Raw genomic sequence first — 24955 nt, forward strand, 5'->3', positions numbered from 1 at the left:
AGTTTTGAAGATATACATCAGGGGTGGGTAGAAGCCGGCCCTCGGATGGGATCCGGCTCTTTTATTTACTTTATCTTGCCCGTTGAAAAATCCTGCATGTGATTTTTTAAATATCTTATAAGCGATTTTAATAGAATCAACAATGCTACATACTCTTATAAAGCAGGTGATCGGATGATTACATATAACTGAACATGCATTACTTTAACTCTTCGAGGGACAACAGGTCGCATCTCGCGTACTATTTATTTTGATTTAGCACTGGTACATACTCGTCATTTTTTTTAAGATTAGTGTTCGTTATTTTGCAAATATTCTAAATTATTTAATATTATTAAGTGATAATAGTAATAATAAATTTATAAACTGTCAAATTTCTCTGTCCAAAGCTTTAAATTAATACTTATAGTGTTTCTGTCAGAAACATATTTTGGACAGCGGAAAAAACTCAACACAAAAAATTTGAGTATGCGTAGCGTACGCGGTATGGTCCTCAGGCCGGGGGAAAAATTGTAAATTTCATTTTGGCCCGGGCTTAAAAGTATTTGCCCACCCCTGATATACTTTGTCACCATATACAATAAAACAAAGTCCTCCACTGCGGTTGATGACAATGTTACATGAACACTACACCAGCACTCACAATTACAAGATCTGACGCGCGTTTCGCAAATCAAGTTATCGTCTTTAGAGACTAAAAGTAAACAGCACCAACGGTTCGAGAACTTCCACGTCAACTACATCTGTCAGCTCGCGTTAATTTCAAAAAGTACTGAACGGATTTTCATGCGGTTTTCGCCAAAATAAAAAGTGGTTTATGTGATTTGCACATGGATAGGATTGCCTTGATAAGACGTAGTAATCAATAGATTTGATCAATGTAAAGAATTTAATATTAAATAAAAAACCCGTTCTTTAAAAAATAAATATATTAAAATATATATATAAATAAATTTGTGATGTGGAATTGTTAAAAATGTTATGTAATATAATGTTTGTTTGACAAACTTCAAAATAATGATAATTGTAAGATTTCCCAAGCTTTTGCATTATTTTGTACAATTTCTGTCACATTTTACAACAAGGAAATTGTCTTTGCACTAATAGTGTGTGTCCATATCTTGCTACCATGCCTTCCTGTGTTGTGTTGACTATTTTAAAATAGGCCTGATGCCAATTACAATTCAAAGAAGCAAACATTCTAAAATAGATAAAAATATAGAAATCCAGTGATATAAAATAACACATCAAAAAATTTAAAATGGCAGCTTAAATATTACTACATAGCTTCAAAAAGTTGAATACAAAAGTTTTAAATAAAATATTCTAATAGTCAAAATGATTCTTCGAAGCTCGAAATTTTTAGAATTGTACAAAATGAAATGGCAGATTGACTGATAATAATTTACTTCTTAACATATATGTGTGGTGCTCAGTGTGAGGGCGATCAAAAACTCAACTGAGCCCAATGGAAAAGAAAAATTATTTCTTCACTTTATCCGAATCTTAAAAATAACTTGTACATGTTTGATTTTTCATCAAGACTATAAATTTCAGTAACTGTATCACCAATGATTGAATATTTACACGTTATTTGATTCATTACTACATTTTTTTAGCCTATGTTTGCAAAACATCCATTCACATTTAAAACACATGATATTTGTTTATTTAATTATAATTAATACCTTTCAGTTTTACTAACCTAAAAGGTATATTGTTCAGAATTATGTGCATACATAAGGTTATAAGGTAGATCAGAAGAAGAATTACAATTAAAACCCAATGAAGCAAATGAGAAGAAACTAAACTCAAAAAAAGTTACCAACTGATTGGTGACTGACTCAAAAGTAAACAATACTTCATTTCGGTTTATAACAACTTGAGGTAATTAAAATCTTCAACAATTTTATTTTATGCTTTCCAAACATTTAAATAAATAATGAATAATTGTATTAGAATAACATATTTATTTCCTCATTTTAACAAAGTGATAGGAGCTATTCTACATCCCATATCCAAGATTAACTATTTAAAAAATAATATACCTCACGTCGAAGCAAATAATTCAGTCCAACCTTCTTTTGCAAATGTACAAACTATCCTATTCGTCCATCTTTGGAATAATGCTCACACATTTGGAAGTCGGCCCCCAAGCACACCTTGAGGATGCTCGAATCAATACAGAAGAGAGCAATTCGACTTATGGACGATCCAGAGTTCACCAGAAACTTTGACAGCTTAGAGTATAGAAGAAAGGTCGCTGATCTGACTATGTTTTATCGATACTACCACGACAAATGCTCTTCCGAGTTGTCTAACATAATCCCACCAAAAGCAGTAGATCTATTCTACAGGCAGATGTGACTCGTGAACGAGTTTGCGTGCAGACGACCAGAATATCAATTTATCGGGACTCCTTCCTTTAGAGAAGTACAAGCCTGTGAAATCAGCTAACAAGGCACGTCTTTTTCAAACACTACAACCTACAGAAGTTTAACATCAATATCCACAGGCATCTCCACACAGCAAGCATCACTCGAATTACTGGAGTTTAAAAGAGTTTATCCTCTTGTGCTTGCTTTTTACATAAAAAAATAACAAATATAGTTCCAACAAACGAAAACTTAATAAATAAATAAATAAAATGAACGATGCAACTATTTTGAAACAAAGGTTGTATACCAGTTGCTATTGCATAGGTTTGGCAATCTCCGCAACGTATAACAGCGGGGAACCGCACACGATATGACTCTAATGAAACTAGTTTGCAATCGGTTGTACGTAACCACGGTTCCGCGAAGGTGCGTTGCAGATATTTTTTATTTGATTATCACATGTTTATTTTATTTTTTTTTAATATGAGTGATCAAGAACTAAACCTCAAATTTGAGGGAGAAATTCGATAAAAAGCTATAAACGTTATATCTGCCTGACACTGTTATTGTGCTGTTATGAACAGAAGAGTTCACATTTTGAACGGATCCAATATTCTCTCTGTGCCCTGCATTGTCTACGGTATTGATAATAATCAAAGACGTCTTCCTTATCTAAGTCTGAATACATTGAAAAATTGCGTTTCACTTCTGCACCTACTGATTACGAGTAGTATCCGTGTGCGCTTAAAAGTTTTATTTTGATTGCAAAATCAACTGGTTTGCAACATTTGTTTCAAAACAGTTGCATCGTGGGCGGTCGGACATTAAAACCTTTGAAAGGCGGGATGATTTAAGTTGCCAGAGAATCAATTGGTCGAGTTTTTTAAAACCGGTTGTTAAGGCGTTGCCCCATCTGTAGTTCTTATTCAAATACAAAACTTTTTACTCATTTCAAACTGGTTAGTGAGTTGCGTCACAAATGAGTTTCTTTTGAGATGATCTGTGCGTATTCGGCCTAAGTGACTAGTATGATTTTTCAATTTACAACTCCTGGTGTTGCCAAAGAGAAGGTGAATATATTTGATAATTCTTACATTATTCCCATTAATCTCAAACTACCACTATTTATAATTGATTATTAGACATGTAATATACGCTGATTTAGGTGTAGTTACTCAAATACGAACTAAAAGAATACATTTTCAACTGACACTTTTGTATTCATTTTGGAACATTCCAATTTAATTATATATTTGAATTATAACCTGATCTCACCTATATAAAAAATTAAAAACGCTCATTAAAATTTCAATTTGTCGGTTGACAGCTAAAAGTTTGAAATGTATAGCTATCATCTCAATGTCTGTATCACTTGGACTTTCTTCTGATTCAGTCCATTTTTTTATTATTGGTTTAATTTGATCCCACGTAAGATTACTAAATGGGGATGTTTGCACTGAAATGAAAGAAAAAACAAATTAGAAACACTAAAAGTAAGGTACCGATGTAACTGTTAAAATATAGGTATAATAATTTACATTTAATTTGAAACTCACCATTTTCAGATTTATTATTTTTAGTAGTAACATTTTCTGTATCTTCTGTTTGGACAAGTTGATTACTTTTTATATCCGGCTTCGTTTGTGGTTTATCTTTAACTTTTATATTTAATTTATATTCTTTAATTATCTCATCTCTTAAACCTTCTGGCAACTCATTCAATACGTTTATATCAATTTTATGATGCACATTCTATAATATAGAATAGAGTTAATTATTTACTTTTGAAATTTGAAATTGAAATGATTAACACAATATTGCAGCTGGCAATTTAGAACATGCACTGCCAAAAAATGATCCATTGTACAAAAATTTTATTTGAGAATTGTTTTTATTGCATTGTTTTACAAATTAATATTGAAAGTACATTGGATTTCAAGAAAAAAAGAGTTAACTTACTGAAAAAATAACAATGATAATGCCGGATGTAAATGGATGATTTGTAACCTCAAAACTAATCTAATCGATCAATGTAGCATCAACAATTCTGGGAGTTGAAATGATCCAAAGTACAGAACAATGGGTTTTACCTGTGTAGGTTTGATTCTAGGTTCCACACTTTTCTTCTTATCAAAATAGTTGTGCAAAACTGTATTGTTCCTTACGTTTTTTGATAACCTGTTCCCATTATTGGTACTCTTATTACTACCTTTTGGCCTTCCTCTTCTTGCACCCGTTGATGTTTTCATTATATTTCTATCTAGATTAGAATTTAGGCCTTTAGTATTCTCACTTTGTTTCGAATCTATTATTTTATTAGAAATTGTTGCCAAATCCTTAATTTTATCAAACTGGTTCAATGTATTAACTTCTTGTTTCAAAAAATTACTCAATGCCTTATTTATAGGAGCATTTTTTTCTAATTTGGTCAACTGAAGACCAACACCTCTCAAATCTGCAAAATCTACTCCCAATTTTTCATACAGGCTCTTAGCTTCATTAAATATCACTTGTGGATTGTTAAGAATTGCATTTGATGTCGTACTTTTCGTCAAACTATCACAAATACCATGTCCAAGAAATTTAGCGGTTTCCTAAACAAAAAATAAATATATTTTGAATCAAAAGGAATCAAACTTTCAATTTATTATTGAGGTCTCAATTATATTCTTGAGTGACATTTATGAATTAAAATGTCTCATGGTCATTCTCAATTGCAAGACTAAAGAATAATATCTGTTATGCCAGAAGTAAAACATGAGACAATTAATTTGGCAACAAAAATTGAGGAAAAAATATTATTAATGAAATGAGTTATATTTTAGAGTAGAATGCACTTTTCCTTCAACTGGTTCCATGTAGGATAGTGGAATAATGCATCTTTCAAAATCATTATAAACCTTAATAAACTCTTTCTGGTCAAAACCACCACATCTATAGTCTAACTGCAACAATATTTAACACTTGGTTATTTGTTTGTTACCTTAAAAGTTATACTGAATACACTGTTTACATTCCCACTACAGCACCTCTCACAATTACACTGTCTGAGGCGCGGCTTCGGTATTTGAATATGAGAACATGGTTATCGAAACGCGCGTCAGACATTGTTATTGGGAATGTTGGTGTAGTGGTAGTGTAAACAGTGTGTTCAGTATAAATATCACCAACGGTTAAAAAAATTCTAACTTAGTTAACCTTAACAGTTAGTTCAATAATTAGCACAATATAATGTGTGAAATATGGGTGTTTAGATGCTGACCATTCAGTAAAGAAAAAATGAAAGTAGACACCGACATGCCCACAAGACTTATTATCTAGTGTTTGGATTTGGTTTGTCATTAGAAGGCTTTCTACAGAAAACGAGACGATTTTCATTAATTGAATTCAAGTGATGGTACATGTATTACATTGAAATTAATTAGTTTGGAAAGCTTGGATAAAAACATATATGGCAGTCGACACATCACATTATTCATCAAAGTTGAAAAGAATTTAAAAATTCTTATATCTCTTCATTAGAAATAATATAAGTTATAATAAAATTTTATATTTTTGTACCTATACTTTGTATAAAAGACAGTGATGAAAATCTAATTTTTAATAACCTTCAGGTAAGTACTAATCCCCTCATTTAATCACATATAAATATCAAATTTATAGTGATTGTTCTGAGACCTAATGGTATAATTGCATAACTTACCACTGGAGCCTCAGGTGCCCTTACTAATAATTTTAATGTTAAACATCTGGCTCTCATTTTGATATCATTTATTCTGTTATGAATTTCAACAGCTAGATTTTGTATAAAACTGTAACATTCTTTTATAGTCTTGAATCTTATGCCATAGTTTACTTCTGCAGACACTGATTTTCGTTCGTGATGAAAATTTAGAGGTCTAGTATCGATTCCCATGGATTGCTGTTTGATAGTTTCTCCTGCTTTCTGTCCCAATTCATTTTGAAGAATTTTCGAAGATACCAACTAAAATATACACAGTTGTAAAAATGGGGAACAAAACTGACCAACATTATAAATGGAAATATACTAAAGGTTTGACCAAATAATAAACCTCTCAGAAAACTATTATAAAATTACCTGAAGATCCCCACAGCTGTTTAGCCCTAATTTATGTAGTTTCGCCAAAGTGGCCCTACCAACACCAGGTAAATCGGAAAGAGCTACATCCATCATGTATTGTTCTACAGCATCTGGTTTCAAATAGAACTGCCCTTCAGGTTTTGCCTTTTTTGTTGCTAGTCTCGCTTGAAGTCTATTTGCCCCAAAACCTAGAATTAACTAATTGTAAGTGAAATATATTAAATAATTATTTCATTTAATAAAATTTTAATACACCTGTGAACCATAACTGAATATTAGGTTTTAGTAAATATTTAGTCATTTTTGAAATCCTATACCATTTTAAATGGTGTTAATGGTTAGTTGCAATACTCATTCGACTGAAAGGAAGAGACTTGTTTTGAACATAACTACAGGTTTAGTGGCTTAGTATGTAAAGGAGACTTGAGACCTGATTCCCATAATCTTTTCATTGTTCTATGGTTTTTCATTCCTTTTTTTGTGCTTTTATTTTTGTTTTCCCTTATTCACTTGCTTCATATATTTTTTTGTTTATAACTAGTTGATATTTATTATTTTTCATTTTACCTGTAGAGCAAGGGCATCCTGTAACATTCATAATTTCTTTTCTAATATGCACTGCCCATTCCTCCACTGAAAGACCAGTTTCTTGTAAAATTTTAGTAATATCCACGTACATTTCATCACAACTTACAGCTTCTATATCAAGAGTGTAAGAAGCAATAGTTTTATATAAATTATGAGATACTTCTTTAATGCCCTGAAAATATTGATTGAATTTTGTAAAAAAGTAGTTAGTTATTAGTTAGTTAGATAATTAGTTCGATAAATTAATACAATACATACCTCAAAATCATATGGCAGAGTAACTAAATTGGGACACACTTTAATAGCCTGTCCCAAAAATGTTCCATTTTTAATTCCATATTTTCTAGCTTCATAACTGCAGCTTGCTATCTCAGACATACTAGAAAAAGTATCGATTTGTTCTACTCTGGAAGTCATTCCTAGAGGCAATCTTTCAGAATACAATGCAAATTCTTGTTCTCTAATAGCTTTCTGTTCAGGTTTCACATTTGTTATTTGCCCATTTCGAGCATGAGTAATAGCTACTGGTTTCCCTTTTAATTCTGGATGATTTCGGATACTAACGGAAACAAAAAAACAGTCCATATCTATATGCATTATTACAGATCTTGACATTAAAGGGGAACTATTTTGTCCTAAAACAGTATACAAATTCCATTGATTGAAAATAACCTTTTGCAAGACTAAAAATATAAACAATTCTATCAAAATGTATATTCTAGATTAAACTATTAAGGGTTGGACATGTTTTAGAACTAACTAGAAGGGATTTCTAATAACTTTGCCAAGATGTATATCTCAATAAGTTTTTTTTAACAATTTTATTTGGCTAGAATACCGAAACAAGTGTTTGATAAAAATGTGGACAAATATTTTTGTTTTGATGAAATAGTTTCTATAATATATGTGATTATTTAACCTTCATTTTTAAGCATTATTGTGATTTTGAACTGTTATACATGAATACACCAAATTAACAAAATATTTAATCAACAATTTAGATATTAATACCTTTGAGCAATAGCAGTTTCTCAGTTCCAGGAAATTTTCCATCCGAAGCATCTCTCAGTTGGCCAACAAGTTGTTTAAATTCAGCACCCAATGTTGAAATAAGATGTAGCCTAGAATTGTTATAAAATTCTTCTAAAAAATTTGGATCTGAAGCTGTTTTTGCAGCCAACTTAGTTTGTTCTGATTTTTTACAAGAAACTATTTTATCAGTAGAAGAGGAAGCAACTGATCTATTACCACTAATATCATTAATACAAGATGAAATATCAGTTTCCTTTTCTGATTTAAGTTCATCTTGTTTCACAGTTACAGTATTTTTTTGAATTTCAACATCTTCTATTATAGAAATGGCATTTGATACTTTATTCAAAATAGGAAAATCGATTCTTGGTTGAGATTTACTTTGATTGCTATATAACAAATATCTTCGATAATCTAAAAGCTTTCCAAAATCTATACTATCTGTTATCCAGTTTGGTTTGACAATAGGGGTTGTTCCGAGATGTTTAATCTAAAATTAAGATACACTGGGTTTGAACCTGGCCCCTTCAGAATTGTGCTCATGTAACAGAAAGATGTCAATTTTTTTATGAATATCACAAATGGTTCCAAACTTAAGGCTATGTAAAGTTTCCCAAAATCCACTAAAAGAAAGTAACAGACATATTTTGAAATCACCATATCTCCTAATTAAGCTAGAGGTATAGGAGATATACAACATCTTATAAAAATTCAAATTCAATATTTTGATTTTGTGTATTTTTGACAATCTTCAAAAAATTCCTATAGAAAAATTATACATTTGGTGAGTGATTCTGAAAATTTCAAAGAGGGAGGCTGATGAGTTCATAAATAAACAATAATTCAAAAAAGGGAGTATTATAAGTTTTGTAAAAGTTTAATACTATGTACGTCAACTTTAGTTAAATTATTTGAAATGGTGATAATTATCATAATTAAATATGTACTTAATAGTGTTGTCTCTAAGAAAACAATTTAGTTATTTACAAAATAATATTTTTATTACTTAAGTTGGAAATAGTTGTTATAACTTATTTATAATGTATTTTTAGGAAACATTCATAAATAACAATCAGTAGGGTCTATTGCAGTACTAAGTTGAGACAGGCTCACCCCCAGTTCTCTCTTCTGTCTGTGTCATATTAGTTTTGTCCGCGGGTCTGATTCCAAATCAGTTTAGGGACTGATTGCATGTGTACTTTCACTTTCACTTAAGAGTGAGACTTGCTGCCCAAGCAAGCCTACAACTTCCATATGACTACCAAATTCTAACACCTATCCAGTTTAAAGTTTATCTGGCATTAATTTCACCTTCTCCACATGAGAAGAGTATATTGAATCTAACAAATTTGTGTATACCTGTTTCAACCAAGCAGTAATTATTCAGGGAACACAGCAATATCATGCTTATATTCACTACAAATTCTAGTGTATCAAAGATATGTATAGAAACATTATCTGAAGATGCAGTAGATTCTAATACCTGAAAGAGAAATTTCCCAAACTCAGTGAGGCAAAAATTAAAAAGGGAATATTTATTGGTCCACAAATACTAACAAAGTATACAAACTTTGAGGAAAGCTGAATGATTTGGAAAAATTCGCTTGGAAATATTTTATGAATGTTGTCCAAAATTTCCTAGCAAACCATAAAGAGGAAAATTACAAAGACTTAATCAATAATGTCATACAAAGCTTTGAGATGTAATATATCTTTGAAAACACATATCCTGCAGTCTTATCTGGATTTCTTCCCCGAGAATTTGGGTGCTGTATTTGATGAACAAAGCGAAATATTTTATTGGAACATTTCCTCAATAGAAAAGCACAATCCAGGGAAAAATGTCCAGGAATGCAAGTAGATTATTGTTGAATACTTAAAAGGGACCTACCAGAAGCCAAACATTCATGAAAATCATAGCAATTTATTGTATACTAAGGAATATTTTTTTGAAGTGTTGGTGATTTTTGTACTTTTCATAAAAATATACAAGATACAACAGAGGAAACAGTGTCCATTCAAAAATGCTCTTAAAAACTACAAATGACAGAAGTTAATGGATATATAACCACTATATATGACCAAAATTAGTGGCTGGCATATTTATTGGATAAGAATGGATAAAATAAACTAAAAATTGCTTTTCTCCATCCTGCTGATCCTTCATCATAATTTTCATATTCAAGAAAATTGGATACACCACTGACAGATGTACTTTGTGAAGTTGATCCACTCCTACAGGAAGGTATTATGTAATAACATCTGAAGAAGTTGTTAAAACTTCAAAAATCATAAAATTCTGAATAACTTTTGACTAAAATGTAATGGCAACAATTTAATTTCAAGTTCATGATTAAGGTAATATAGTAAAGAAAGCTGTAGTAGGTAGGCCGACTAATAGTTTCATGAAATATCCTTTTTAAAAATTATTATGTATTTAACCATGAACCCATCAGTCATTACACCATGGTGATTTCAAAATATGTTGGTTAAATTTTTTTGGTGGATTTTGGAAAACTTGACACAGCAGTAATTCTGAAACTGTTCAAGATATTTTTTTTAAAAATTTAGCATTTTTCTTAATCTCTATAAGGACAATCTTTATAGCAAACTTGAGCAAATTCTGACAGGGTCAAGTAATTTTTTTATTTTAGTAAGTTGATTTCATATGGAATGACCTGCTATCTAATCTAGTAAAGTATAATTTGGTAAAGAAAACTAACCTTAACATTTGGTAGATTTGAAGCTATAATATGAGTAGTTGTTGAAAGTTGATACAAATGAAATTGTCCACCATGTGCAGCCATAAGATTTTTCAACTCATCAATTGGAGGTTTAGTAAACCCATTTACATGTATTGCAATATCTTGAAAAATATTTGAAATCTGTTTGATTTCACAGTTTTCAAATTGATCCAGAAGCTTTGCTCTTTTAGCAGCATTATAACCGCCCTTTTAAATTGAGAAACGAACATTTCAATACATTTCTATATATCTATTTAAAAATATATTATTGTATACATCAAACAACATACCCAATCTGAAAATCCATTATCACGTTCATATTTCCTGCCTTTTTTCTTATTTGTGCAACCATTTTCTTTTTCTACATTATCATCTTCCTTTTCAGCATTTTTCATTTCTCAGTTCTATTCTAATTCATTATTAGTAAAGTTAATGGCTTTAAGGAAGCATTTACGTGGAATAACATACTAAGCAAGTTTTTACGAAAAAAAAATCAAAATTTTCTAAAACACACGTTTACATTTTAAATTAAAATTGGTAAATTTAGAACATCCGTTTAAATTTATTTAAAAACAATACTCCTAACAACTCATACCTCCTGACATTACAGACATATTTGGAATAGGTTGACATTGCTGGCAGCAGATTTAAAGATAGTTATGTAGGCTAAATATGTAGACCAAAAATTGGATTCACTAAAGAATAGAGATTTCTTACTTACCTTATTTATGCTATAGTATTTCTCCGGTAGATGGCGAAAGTAATAAAAAAAATTAATATTGAATATCAATTGTAGGCGGAGCTAAATTATATCACATTGGAATATAAATTATAATGAACAAATTATGATGAGGAATTGGAGAGATTGATAAATAAAAATTGCAAATCAATTTTTTACATTACTTCAGTTATTCATAGCATGTCATTTGTATGTCTGACAGTAAAAATTAAAAACTAAAAATTATTGATAAGCGCATGCTCCTTATTTTTATTAACTAAACAGACATTTTGTCTGCGATGAAAGATATTATTACAGTTCATCATAAAAAATAATATATTTTTTTTAAAATTAGGTCCCTTGATCAAGATAAAATATGATTTTTGGCGGTTCAATTTGAATTAACCCCAAGCTATTAAGCGTTGGGCGTGTTTTACGACTATTTAGAATAGAGGTACGTTTACCGATATTGGTGAACAATCTTTGTCCATCAGCGTGAAATGTGAATGGCGACGTCTGTCGTTGCTAACAAATTAAAGGCGTAGCCATTTTGATTTTGACGAATATTGACATACGTCTTGTCGTCTAGACAGAAACTCATTTGTTAGTGGAAGAGTGACATGTAAACACTAGAAATTTTGTTAAAAAACTTCTAAGTCACATGGTTTTTCGATCAAATTTGTTTGTTGTGATACAGTAATCTTTCTTGATAATTTTTGGTGTTTAATTCTTAAATTTTTTTGGATAGTGGTTTAAATTTTTGCCTCGATTATTGAGTTACCTTGCCGGGTCTTCTTGAAATTTTTGTGTAATGTGAGAAAAATAATATGGGAAAATTTTAATATGAATTTTGAAGTTTTCTGAGAAATGTAAGTAGTTTTTTCATTTATTACAATTATTTTCACATGACTTTTACAGAAGACATTCTTAATGTGCTAAACGATTTGCCCTTCACTTGTTTTTTGTTCCTTTTAGCACTATTATATTTAGGTAAAGTGATATTTAACACTTAGGTTATGTTTAAAGATGTAAACATTATTCCATTTAGCACTAAAGAGGAATTTAAAGTCTTTACAATGTGATGTAAATTTACTTGATCGTAATGGTTGATAAACATGATTATTATGCATTTAATATCGCCACGGCTCTTAATCGGTACTAATTGATGACCATTTAAGGACAATAACTTCATAATACCTTTATCTGTAAGTGGTGCGCAAAAACTTGTAATGTTAATGAATATTAAATGCAAATAATTATATACTACTTTTAAGTGTTTGTTAGACTCTATGGCATTTTTTATTTTCCTATAATTCGCTTACCCTAAAATATTTATTCTAATATATTGTCTTTTCATTTTTCTTGTATTTATTTCTCTCTTTTGGTGAATATCTTTCATAGAAATCGTATTATTCAACAATCTTTAATATTTGTATTAGTTATTTTTTTTTTCATGGAAACAGAAAGCACAAATTCATGAACAAACATTTGAATAAATTGAACTTTTTTCAACACTACTGTATGTGTATAAGAGAAAAGTTCAAATGATCATTTTAAATTCATTTATATGGTAAATATATTAAAATGATTAACAAAATATTGTCTAATTTAACATTAAAAGACAGGATTACAAATTAAAGATTAACAACCATAATAACTCATTTATAAAATTCTTACTGGTTCTAAATGGTTCTATGAGGAATATTTTCCAATTTTATTAGAAAAGCCTGCTCGTTTTTTGTTTATCAGACCAGGTGTAATTTCAATTGGAATACCAATTTCTTATGATTTAATATAAAAACTGCATAGGGCCATCATGTTTTCTACATGATTAATAATAAATTTCTCCCATAAGAATTATTGACCAATTATTCATCAGTACTGTATAACAAGAATATGGAGATTTAAATCATATTCTATGCTAGTAGAAATATTCTCTAATCAGAGATCTTACTATGATCTTCAAACATTCTATTGGCTTCTTATAGACACAAATATTCTGATGTTTTTGTTGATTTACCCCTAATTTAGACTTACGTTGAAAAAGGGCTTATCAGTGTGACCTGAGGTTTTTTTGGAAGTGAAGACGTTTTCTAATGTGTGATCCACTTTCTTTAAATCTTTTTATCGTGCACCATCTATTTTTTGTTTTGAATAATAGATTTCTAAAAAATTGGTTACTCATCATTGCATGAATGACAAGCTTGATACATATTTTTTGAGATAGAACTAATGATACACATGAAAAAAGACTAAAATCATAAGTAAAGTTCATCAAGTCATTTAATAAAGTAAGTAGAATTTTTATTTTATTAAAAATAAATGAATTGAACTTAGAACATACCCAAAATTGAATTTATATTCTAATTGTATTAGAAGCCTGGGAAAAGATAACACAGACCATTATAGTCAGCTACTTTCGTCATGTAGGTTCCTTCACAAGCGGAAGACGACGATGATATTCCGTTAGCGAGAATGATACAATCTACACATGAAGATGACAACATACCATTCGCTGAATTGGTTGCTCAGTTGCGCAACGATCTACTTATACAGAGGTAGAAAAATTTTTTGGAACAGATAACAGAGTCGCCGTGTGCGTCTTAGCTACTGAGTACAAAATTCTTCTAGAAGCTGAAAGTAACACTGATGAAGAAAACAAAAACCAGTAAGACCCCGAAGAACATTTTCAGACAACAACAATAACCGAGGCTCTTAGTGCTTTCACAGTTTTGCATAAATTTGTTGTCTTTATCGACCAGTTTAATACTGATGATACTTATACCTTGAGGAGTATGAAATGTTAAATTATTTGAGACTGGGCTAAACAAACAGACTAAAATGACTGATTACTTTCAAAACTAGTGTAGTATTATAACCCGTACTATAAGGAACTAAGTACTTTTATACACCAATTATTTTGCAATAAATATTTTTATTTCTTTTTTGACATTTCATTGCTTATAACAACTATCGGACATGACGTCGGGAACTTTAACATCCCTTCAAAGTCGCTATATTAGGTTTTGACTGCATGTAGATTTGAATATTGTTTTGCTAAAATAGGGGGATTATTAGAGCTTAGAGCCCAATAATATTCTGTTTTTTCATAATTTTTTTTTAGTGTATGTCTCAATAGTTTTGGCACACAATTTACGTTGTAATAATACGACAAATAAATGGTTTTATAAACAAAGTGTCGTTGTGTGCGCCTTAGCTACCGAGGAAAAAATTCTTGCAGAAGCTGAAAGTCACAATCGTAACACTGACGAAGAAAACGAAGACCAGCAAGACCCTGAGGAAAAGTTTCAACCAACAACATTTTCTGAGGCTCTTAGCGCTATCACAGTTGTGCAAAAAATTTTCCCGGAAAGAGCAGAATGACTGGTAAGAATAGCAAAAGACAGAATTGGGGGTTTTCGTAAGAAAATTAGCGCGTGAATATCATACTTCAAAGAGTATCGCGGGAATTAGCAAGAAATGGTCAAAAAAAGACGAAAGTGTCCTAAATGCACCCTAAACTAAGTGGCATGGAAACCAAGATGCTGTTGCCAATTAAGGCGGATACATTTTTCGACTGAGAGATCAATGTTATAGACGATGAAAAATACTTTCCTCTTGCCAATTCGGAATTCAAAGGAAAATATGGTTTTTATGCTGACAATATAGAAGAGTATCCTAACAATGTAGGAAATAAATAAAAAGCAAAATTTTTTTAAATGTGTATCTTCTATACACCTCAATTTTTCAAAAAATTGCATTTTTTCGATGTTTTTTCATTTTTTCATATATTTTTTACTATAAAAAATTAGTTAAAATAAAAAGATTGCTTATTATTGATTTTTATATACAGCACTATTGTGTAAGGAAATTATGAACCAAATTTCAGGATGATTGGTTTAACATTTTTTAAACTAGAATGTACACCGTTTAGAAAAAACTTATTTCAAGAAAAACGTGTTCAAAAAAAAGTGACAGAAAAAGTTTGAACATTGAAATAACTTCCCAATTAATCAAACCTTCTTCACTTTCACATGCTTCATTTTCTGCTTGCAACTTTTCTTTTCGTGCTTTTCGGGCTTCTTTACTGTTCAAGGAGCTGCGTCTATTCTGTTGGGCCACGCTTAGACAGTCGAATTGTTGTTCGCGAATGGAGCTTCTGTTACCAACTATGACATATAACTCATTCATAACTAATAAAATACTTGGACTGATTTCATTGAAAAAGCAAGCAGACAAGTATGCAGCGATTTCAATAGTTGTTAAACCGCAATGCAAATGTTTTGGAGCCATACGCCAAACTGTTGAATTGAAACTTTCATCATCATTTTGAGTATGGCCTATCTTTAATAAATCATTTCCCAATAAATTGTCATAGAACGTCAGGATGCAGAGGTGTCGTATGGTTTTGAGGCTCTGTCCCAAGAGAGCTTTAGCTTTGTTTTACTTACGCCAGCTATCTACACCCGTTAGACAAATGTCATCATCTGTTGATATAATTTAGAAGTAAATTCTCTTTGTCGCTTTTTTCATATTTTCAACTATATCAAAATTTCTTCTGATTGCTAGTAAGTGCTTAAATTGTTATTAAAGTCTCTGTCAATTTTCCTCTTCCGCACTTTTTTTTTTAGGATTTGTAGCAGAGTTCTCATTTTTATACGTGACCTATATGTTTAATTAACGTCAATTCATCACCATACGGATTCAATTTAATCACTGATGAGAATGTTTTGGAATCTCCATCTCCTATATAATTACCCTATTTAACTCATTGTAACTTGTAAACATCATTTTGATAGCTTCAACTTTCATACTTATCGCAGATAGTTCATGCAACTTTTTCCATTATGGTTTTTTTTTTCCAAGCTAGATACACGTATTTCCTCTCTTCATCTTACAGGAAAACAGTATCGTATGATTATCTAGGCTGAAAAAAACATATGCATAACATCAAAAGGTCCCATTAGATGCAAATTAGAACTAGAAGGTGAAATAATACAACAGAAAACGAAATTTAAGAATCGCAAATTACATAACCAGTTATAGAGATGTAGAAGACGAGGTAAGAGGACAAGTAGCTATAGCAAACAAGGTAGCGGGATGTCTTCAGAACGTAGTATGGTGAAACAGACACATAAGACGAGAAACAAAGCAACGAATTCACAAAGCGACAGATCTATACATTAGAAACAAGACCAGAAACATCAAAAATCAAACAACTCTTGATTGCCACAGAAACGAAAATTCTCATGCCGATCTCGGGAAAAACGCTATTAGACCAAGAAAGCGACGACAACATCAGATCTAGAAAACATTAAGGAATGAGTATCACAGCATAAAAAACAATGGAACCAACATATGAGTCGAATGACAGACGTGGACTGCTAACAATAGCAGATTCTTATCAGACGAGGACGTTATCCATATAGGTGAACACCTATTTTGAGGAGAAGGACTGAAACTAATATTTGGAAGGGCTAAAAAGTTTTGAGCAGCGCAAGGAAAAGTGAAAAATAAAAAAGATAATGCAAAAAATGTGCCTTATCTTCTTTTTCAGAACGAAAACTCTTCAAACAACCCTCATATATTTTAACATCAGTTCAGTATTATCTGTAGCGTTGCAAGGGACTAGTGTTAAAAAAGTTTCGCAATTCTGTTTTTGACGTCATTGTGGGTCCTAATTTCCGTTTTTTTCGACTAATACATTTACACATGCCAATACATCCACTACAAAAAGTATGAGTAAATTTAATGCTATTTTTTATTATAATTCAATCAAATTCTATAGTCAAAATTCAGGTTCTCGATCCATAAAGTTTTTAAAAAGAATAGTGTGTTCAGTATGAACAAAAATTTCAAACTTACTCTTGTAGTAGTAATTTTTTGTGAACACGCATTGTCTTAAAAACTGTACAATTTACTTTTTTTTTATCAGTTAACTCATTTAATTCTAATATTGTTTTTTTCATATTTAACTGCCCCTCAACCCCTAACTGATACGCTGTTCCTGTGTGACGCTAACACTGCGTTTCTTCATGTCTGTTTTCTTTCCATTCCACTCTTTGTCGTACATGTCTAAAATGTTTATTGCTGTTTAGTCATAATTTGAATATAAAGTAAAATATAGTGCTTTACAGATTCCGCATTAAATATATTTCAGGAGTTTTCTTATTTCTGTTGGAAGTGAGTTTGAGGAGGGAAGGGGGCGGTGAAAGAGGCAAGTTTACTTCCTGTTATTTCTTTTTATTCTACACGCGAGACGGAGACCAAATGAAAAACTACAATATTCAAAATGGCTTTGTACACATGTGGTTGTTTTAGAAAATATTGAGGAAAAACATCGATTCTCAAAATCTCCTTGAATAACGAGAGGAGATTAGTGAACAATGCATTTTACAATATTACCATTTTTATTAAAAAAATGTTCTATTGTACAGGATGTTTCTAAATTCATGCAAAATTATTCAGAAGGTGGTTTCTCATTTGACATTACGTTAAGTCTTTCCTGTAAGCTTAACAAAATATTTATCCTGACAGGTAGTAGTGAAGATGACTTGAAACTTAAAATTTCTTAATTTACATGCGTTTAAAATAATTAAACGATTGGTGACATGTTTTTGAAGATAAAGACACGAAATTATCTCATTTTTATTTTGTACTAAAACTTATAGTACAGTCACTGAATCTGAAAATTAGGTGTAACCTCGGAATTTTTTGAAACTGAATGGATCTTCATGAAAATTTAGAATAAATTTCGCCTTATGAGCAATATCAAAAGTGACATAAGTCCGATGGACGCTTTTTATTTTTTAGTGGTAAAAACTACACCTAGTGAAAAAAATTATGTTTTTACTGGTAAAAATCTTGTTCAAACAAAAAGATTAAATAGTGTTTCATGCTCTCGAACGTATTTTATTGCAGATTTTATGTTTACTACCTCTTATGTAACCCTTAAAAACAACCCCTAAGAAAACAATAATGACAAAAAATCAGTTTTTGAAGATTTGATATAATTAAATAGTATAATTATTTAAATAAAAGCGATTTTGAAGGTGATAGAAGAATTTTTTCTTTCAATCCCTGTATTGAGAAAAATGGAAAAAAATGCTTTGTAAAAGATTGGTATGTTTCAACGGTGCTTGTTATTTGAAATAAATGTCTTTTATCGTATACAAAATAACTTTTAACCTTCCAAACCACCCTTGAACTAAAAAAGTGTTGAAAAATTACTTTGTCCATCATATAATGATTAAATTGCGTGCAATAATTTAAAATATGAATTTCCTTATATAATTTTTGAAAAATTATATTTTATTTTCAACATCAATATTGATAAATAAAAATTTTTTATTGTATAACGCGCATTGAAATCTTAATATTTGACTCCAAAAATGAGAATGTAGTAAAAAAATGTCATTGGTTTTTTAACCATAACTCGACGAATTTTAAAGCTATAGTATCCTATAAAAAGCATTTTAAAAAAAATTTCAAGAGCTATAAGTTCATTTAATTGAAAAATCTTTTAAGCCCTTTATTTTTTAAAGGGAAAGGGCTGAAGGGCTCGAGACAGGTCATTTTTTTACTAAAGTAGATACTTTAAACCACAATATCTCCTTTATTTTCCAAATTACAGAATTATAAAAAAAACCAAAATATTAGTGGCTACATTTCTGTTGTATGTAATTTTTACGTATCTTTCATAGTTTCAGAGTTAATATGCAATTATAGCAATTCTTTTTGAAAAATGAATAAAACGTCCTCAACTTTTACTGAACATTTTTCAAAAAATACGTATTCTAAACCGGTCTAACTTCAGAATCGTATGAATAACACTAAAATAATACTAATTGTAAAAGGTCTACGTTTGATTTTAATTCTGGTGGTAATGGTACAGCTGTAACTGCTCATTTTTCTTTAAAAAATATACCAATTTATTTTTGACTATAACTTCTTCAATTTACTTTTATAAGTGCTCATTTTAAAGGTACAAAAAACTTCATGAGCATTATGCACGTAAAATTAACCCCCTTCCCGTTATTTGAAGTTGAACCCATCGATTCGAGTAAGGAATTAAGTGTACTTTCACTAATCATATATCACTTTATATTGGACTTAGAACATTTTATGAACAATGATTTCTTTGTTTTTTTCATGAGCTATAATCTTGTTTATTAGATTTGTTTCAATAAAATGCGTAGTTTTTGAGTTATTCGCGAAAAATACTTTGAAAACGTGTTTTTTTTTCACTCAGTTTTCAATCGTGAAAATTCTTCATTAATTTTTTATTCAGAATTTGATTCTCTATCGACTTCGAAGTTACTAATGATTATTGACCTTTTTTCCAACTGTATGCCAAATTTCAAGTGTATCGGTTCTGTTTCAAAAAATTCGAAGATGCACAGCTCCATTGACTGCACTATAAGTAGTAAGCTAACGTGTGTGTGGCTACTTTGGCTAATAGTGCAAGTTATACAAAATATAGGTGTATTATACGTGGGTCATTTGAAAAGTAACATCCGAATCGTTTTGAAAAACCAATCCTCTATGAAATCGTTTCACTAATTCTATTTGTATCAAATTCGCCAGCGATTTCCACCGATTAGGGCCGCCCAGACCTAAGGGGGGCTCTGGGGATCAGACTCGACTTGACCAACCCACTTGAATTAGAATTCGGGACAATTTGATAACTTATCATCTGGAATATGTAATGCTGGTCACTCATATTATTGAACAGTTTCAACAATGATCATTTTATTTGTAACAGAATTAATGAAGCATACATTTTCTTTTTCTTTAATTTTTAGAAAGCTCCAAATAATATGGTAAAAATCAATAGTTTTAGCAAGTGTCGACTCTATTATAAAACCAAGCAAACTAGCAATCCGTATATTACTCTACCATCCCACTGCATGTTCCCACCTGCAATACCTTCCCGACTTATTTTCATTAACATTATGTGAAGTGATATTTTTTTACACATTTCGTTTTCTAGTAGCATAGTATTCCATGTGATAATTTATAATTTCATACTTAAAACCCCAAGCAAATTCAACTTGTTTTTTTTCTAATTTGCAAAATAAAGTGTAAATCGTTGTTCTTCATTATCACTAAAATATGCTGTTCCACAAGCCACATCTTCATTGCTTTGTCATAATCACAAAGGAACAAGTCCTTACTGTAAGAAGGAACATTTTACATCACTCAATAAGTCGTGTGACTGACACATAGATGGCGCGGCCATTGTCAAATTCATATGAAGTTTATGAAGTGCCAACTTTCAAAAGACTATGTGTCAAATTGAAATTGCGTGAGATATCAAAGGCCGTGAAGATATCAGAAGACAGTTTGTTTACAATTATGCATGAATCATTGACCATGACAAAGCTTTTTTCAAAGTGGGTACCGCGTTTACTCACAATTGATCAAAAACAACAACGTGTTGATGAATCAGAACAGCGTTTGGCCATGTTTACACGTAATAAATCAGATTTTTTGCGTCGATATGTGACAATAAATGAAACATGGATCCATCACTTCACTCCGAAATCAAAACGATCATCATCTGAGTGGTCTGCAGGCGGCGAACCAAGGCACAATAGTCAGCTGGAACGGTTATGGCTTCAGTATTTTGTGATGCGCTAAGAAAATTGTTCATATGTCGAAGAAAAACCACTGTTTCACCAAGACAAAGCAAGGATTCCCGAATTACACTTTGAATTGCTTCCTCGTCCACCGTATAGTCCGAATCTAGCCGCCCAGTGACTATTGGAAATTCGCTATTCTCAAAAAAATGCTAACTGATAAGAAATTCATCTTAAAAAAAGAGGCAATTGCTGAAACTGAAGCCCATTTCGAGCCAAAGACAAATCTTTCTACGAGCACGGCATTGAGAAGTTAGAGAAGCGTTGGAATGATTGTATTGCTCTTCAAGGAGATTTCATTAATGATTAAAATCGATTTTTGTCAAAAAAAATGGGTTTTTCTTAATTATTCAGACGACTTATTGAGTGATGTCTTCCATTTGAATTGGTTTGTTCTGGATGGCTCTTTTCAGTTCTGTCTAACCATAAAATTGTATTGGGCATTAATAAAAATGAATCTTATTACATATACATTGAACAAGTCAAAAACCTGCAGTTAGTCCATAATATTTTCATATAGACTGTGTCTCCATTATCAAGATCTCCTTCTCGCTGCTGCACCTTTCTAGGACTGAGGAAATCTAGCGATCAGAATAAATAGAAATCCGATGGTGCGATATCAGGCGAGGATGATGGGCGAGGCAGTGCATGCCACCAAAATTCATCAATTTTTTGCAAGGTTCGTCTTATAAGGGGAGGTCTTGCAAGTTATGGGTCTTCGAATATATTATAGCAGACCCAAACACCTACTCTATTAATTTTTCGAAACTGCAACAAATTTTCTTTAATGGTCGAACCGGGTTCGTTAAGGATGTGTAAGTTTATCGATTGTCTGACATGGAATTGCTTATATTTGTTCATTCAGAAGTGAACAAGTCACAATAATCTTGAAATGTTTTTGACATGACTTCGAAGAGCACAATAAGGTAAATGACAATAAATATCGACATGCACAGAAACTATATTATATAATTCACGGTTCCTCTAATAATAATAAAACAATCATCCAAACAAACTACGAAGTTAAATAGTACCAATTTTCCACTTGAAAAATATCCCATCGCTACTAAATCGTTTTCGAACATTGATTCGGTTTTAAAATATAAAAAGCAAACGGTGCAGCTTATGCTTGTGCAATTATAATATCGTTAAGAAAAAAAGAGGCGATTTAACGAACGTTTTCGGTCTCGAAAAGGTCCTAAATTAGTTAAATTAAATTTTGGATTGCCTATTCACTTTAACAAGATACCAAATTCAGCGATGCTGTACATAAAGTTTGCATTACTTAAAATCCTTAATGTTGAGAAACTGATAAAGATTGCACGATTTATAGAAACTAAAGAACAAGTTTTCCCATTTATAAATTTAATCTAATTATTCCAATGAATACCATATTATTTGTCAATTATCCACACTACTTAGTATTTATTGTAATTTTTTGTATGCACTTTTACGCAGGTTAAACGCTATAAAACTCAAGTATACACTTTTTACTCCTCTTTTATCTACTCCGAAACAATTGGATAAAAATGTGTTAACCTACCTTTTCCTTAAACTTAGAAGTGCAGAAATAGTCTTATCACATCACATTTTTCTTCTTTAACCAAATTAATCCAATATCTCGTTTTAAATTTATTTAAAACGTCGAGTAGAAAGTATAAAGCTCTGATCTAAAGAAGAACTTGTTGAATCTTGCTTACAAAAATGATATTTGTTAACACCAGATACGAAAGTTACCTTATCCAGAAACAAGAGTAAAGTTAGTCGGAATTTTTTCAAAGAAAAGGGAAATACTATTATTGTACTGATATTCCGGGATTTTTGAAAGCAATGAATCAAAACTATAATAAAACAGAGTGACGCTTATTCGCTTTTTCTTCTAAAAACGGTCTGAAAGTTGTTTTATTTCACAACGGGAATAAGAAACTATATACAAATAGGACAAGCAGTATCTTCTAAAAAGTGTTATGAAACAATGTGTAACGTTATAGAATTTAATGAAGTTTGAACAACATCTATGGAAAGTGAGCGGCGACCTCGAAGTCGTCGGGGTGTTATTGGTTTACTAAATATTCTAGTTTCTTTTATCTGTGGACAGAGAGCATCAGTATGTAAAGGGTCATCCATATATTACGTCACATGTTAATGGAGCGGGAGGGTATCAATGAAAGGTGACAATGTGTGACAAGGGACAGGGGAGCGTCAAAAGTTTTGTGGCGTCACATTTTAAAATTCGAAATACTAAAACTTGAAATTTTAATGCGAATAAAAAACTATTGAAATCTACGAAATTTGTCTATATTTATTGATAATTTAACATTCTCGCTAAGAGATTATCTCTAGAGCAGCGTCGTGATGCCAGTAAAACACTAAAATGAGAATTTCAGAGAGAGAGATTCGTTGGTTGGATAAGAGGATTTTTGTAAGGGATGTAGTGTGTTTGAGTAGGCCCTGATATAGGAATAGCTCCTCTGCAGGGCTGGTATTTTTAAACAATATTCCCAAATATTAGGTATGGAAAACCAAAAGAGAGAATATCCGTTGGTTCTTAGATCCATCAAGCTACTTGAGTTTTGAAATAGGCAAGTAAAAACAAATATTTATAATTGGATACGGCTTTATTGATTTTCCAAATATTTTCTTTGCAATTTATTTTTGATCTGCGGGAATAAGAACAACTCATTAGTTGCCAAACGAGGACTGTACGGCGGATGACCCAAAAACGTTTTTGTTTGACCTGATGTGTGAAAACCGGCCACCATTTGCTTTGAAGTGCTTCGAGCGCGAACAACTTTTGTTTGTTTGGCTCGTCTTAAAAGACCCATACAATCGATTGTTTCAGGTTCATTGATTGAATTCGTAAAACTAACGAAACACGCTGGCTCGAGATGGTGTCTCATCACCAAAAGTCGAAGTGAATTGAACGGCCTCTTCTGTTGAATCAATTCACATCGAAAGTCATATAAAATCATCGCACGAAAATGATCTCGATTTAATCCCATTATTTTAACCAAAATGAATGTTTCATGTATCTGTAAATAACTCGAAAAGCACTCGTTCTGAGTACTTTCTCCATTAAAAATGTCAAACTTTGTGATAGTAATGTCAGATTTGACATATTCACATCAGTGTTGCCATATCTCAAATCTTAAGTAGCAATCCTTGTAAAAGAAGCTCGGTTTGAAAGTGTCACATAATTAGACAGCTGCTTTGAATTCATTCAAAGATGTTAGGTGACTTATTAAAAATTTTTCAACAAATAAGTGAATATATCATTGAAGATTCATTTCTTGTATTCACATTTAAATAACTAAACTAATCATTGACAACTATATGAGGGGAATTGATAATTTTAAAAAACTATAAAGGAAACAACCCATCAGCTAATCGCATTTACCCGCTGGTCTACCAGGATAGGAAGGATCTTATCATTTAACAACATTGAACGTCATCCGGGTTAGTTTCCGAACATTCAGATCATAATGGTGTTAAACAGGTCATAGTTTCCGCAAAGTCCTTACGTCCTAGAAGCAGCTATTAGTGGAAACGACACTTTTGCAGCAGTGATTTGATTTTTTTTTTAGATAAATTGATTTTCAAAATCGATGAATCGATATTTTCTTAATTTATAGGATATTTCTTTCCTGTTACAAAAATTTACTGCTTTGGTATAATATTAAAAATAGTTTTCAACTTATTTTCGTACAAGATATTCGAGTCAACTCACTGAGACAGGGCTCTTAAATATTTCT

The 24955-nt window shown here is 31.2% G+C and overlaps 2 protein-coding genes across 5 annotated transcripts in view; one reads left to right on the top strand and one right to left on the bottom strand.

Moving 5' to 3' along the window:
- Nucleotides 1-957: 957 nt before the first annotated feature.
- Nucleotides 958-11523, bottom strand: LOC130902534 (DNA repair protein REV1). Of its 3 annotated transcripts, XM_057814754.1 has the most exons (12): nucleotides 11440-11523; nucleotides 11135-11347; nucleotides 10824-11051; nucleotides 8080-8590; nucleotides 7327-7703; nucleotides 7048-7240; nucleotides 6478-6668; nucleotides 6082-6363; nucleotides 4469-4972; nucleotides 3935-4130; nucleotides 3654-3834; nucleotides 958-1201 (listed from the first exon to the last, which is right to left on the bottom strand). In XM_057814754.1, exons 2-12 carry the CDS (start codon nucleotides 11237-11239, stop codon nucleotides 1069-1071), a joined length of 2901 nt encoding a protein of 966 aa, XP_057670737.1. In that variant the 5' UTR covers nucleotides 11240-11347; nucleotides 11440-11523; the 3' UTR covers nucleotides 958-1068. The 3 variants fall into 3 exon arrangements, 2 of the variants coding, with proteins under 2 accessions (XP_057670737.1, XP_057670736.1); XM_057814753.1 differs by having other exon boundaries at nucleotides 11135-11503; XR_009060411.1 differs by lacking the exons at nucleotides 958-1201; nucleotides 3654-3834 and having other exon boundaries at nucleotides 4338-4972; nucleotides 11135-11480.
- Nucleotides 11524-12153: 630 nt separating this feature from the next.
- The window catches only part of LOC130901364 (homeobox protein PKNOX2-like), a 56432-nt gene continuing 43630 nt past the window's right edge, over nucleotides 12154-24955 (top strand). Inside the window, exon 1 of one of the 2 annotated variants that reach the window (XM_057812689.1) lies at nucleotides 12154-12431. The gene's annotated coding sequence lies outside the window, so the exon portion shown is untranslated. Of the gene's footprint in view, nucleotides 12432-14915; nucleotides 14950-24955 lie in introns of those variants that run through there. The other variant, XM_057812690.1, reaches the window with a different exon arrangement.

The sequence above is a fragment of the Diorhabda carinulata genome, chromosome X (genome assembly GCF_026250575.1).
Source record: "Diorhabda carinulata isolate Delta chromosome X, icDioCari1.1, whole genome shotgun sequence".
NCBI lineage: Eukaryota > Metazoa > Arthropoda > Insecta > Coleoptera > Chrysomelidae > Diorhabda > Diorhabda carinulata.

Bases quoted from the DNA above. Each gene is read 5' to 3' on its own strand.
- LOC130902534 (XM_057814754.1), bottom strand. From the start codon at position 11,239: ATGAAAAATGCTGAAAAGGAAGATGATAATGTAGAAAAAGAAAATGGT. The intron at 7,704-8,079 runs GTATTAATATCT...ATACTGTTTTAG, and splicing joins GAAACTGCTATTGCTCAAAG to GACAAAATAGTTCCCCTTTA. The intron at 3,835-3,934 runs GTGAGTTTCAAA...CTTTCATTTCAG, and splicing joins AAATAATAAATCTGAAAATG to TGCAAACATCCCCATTTAGT.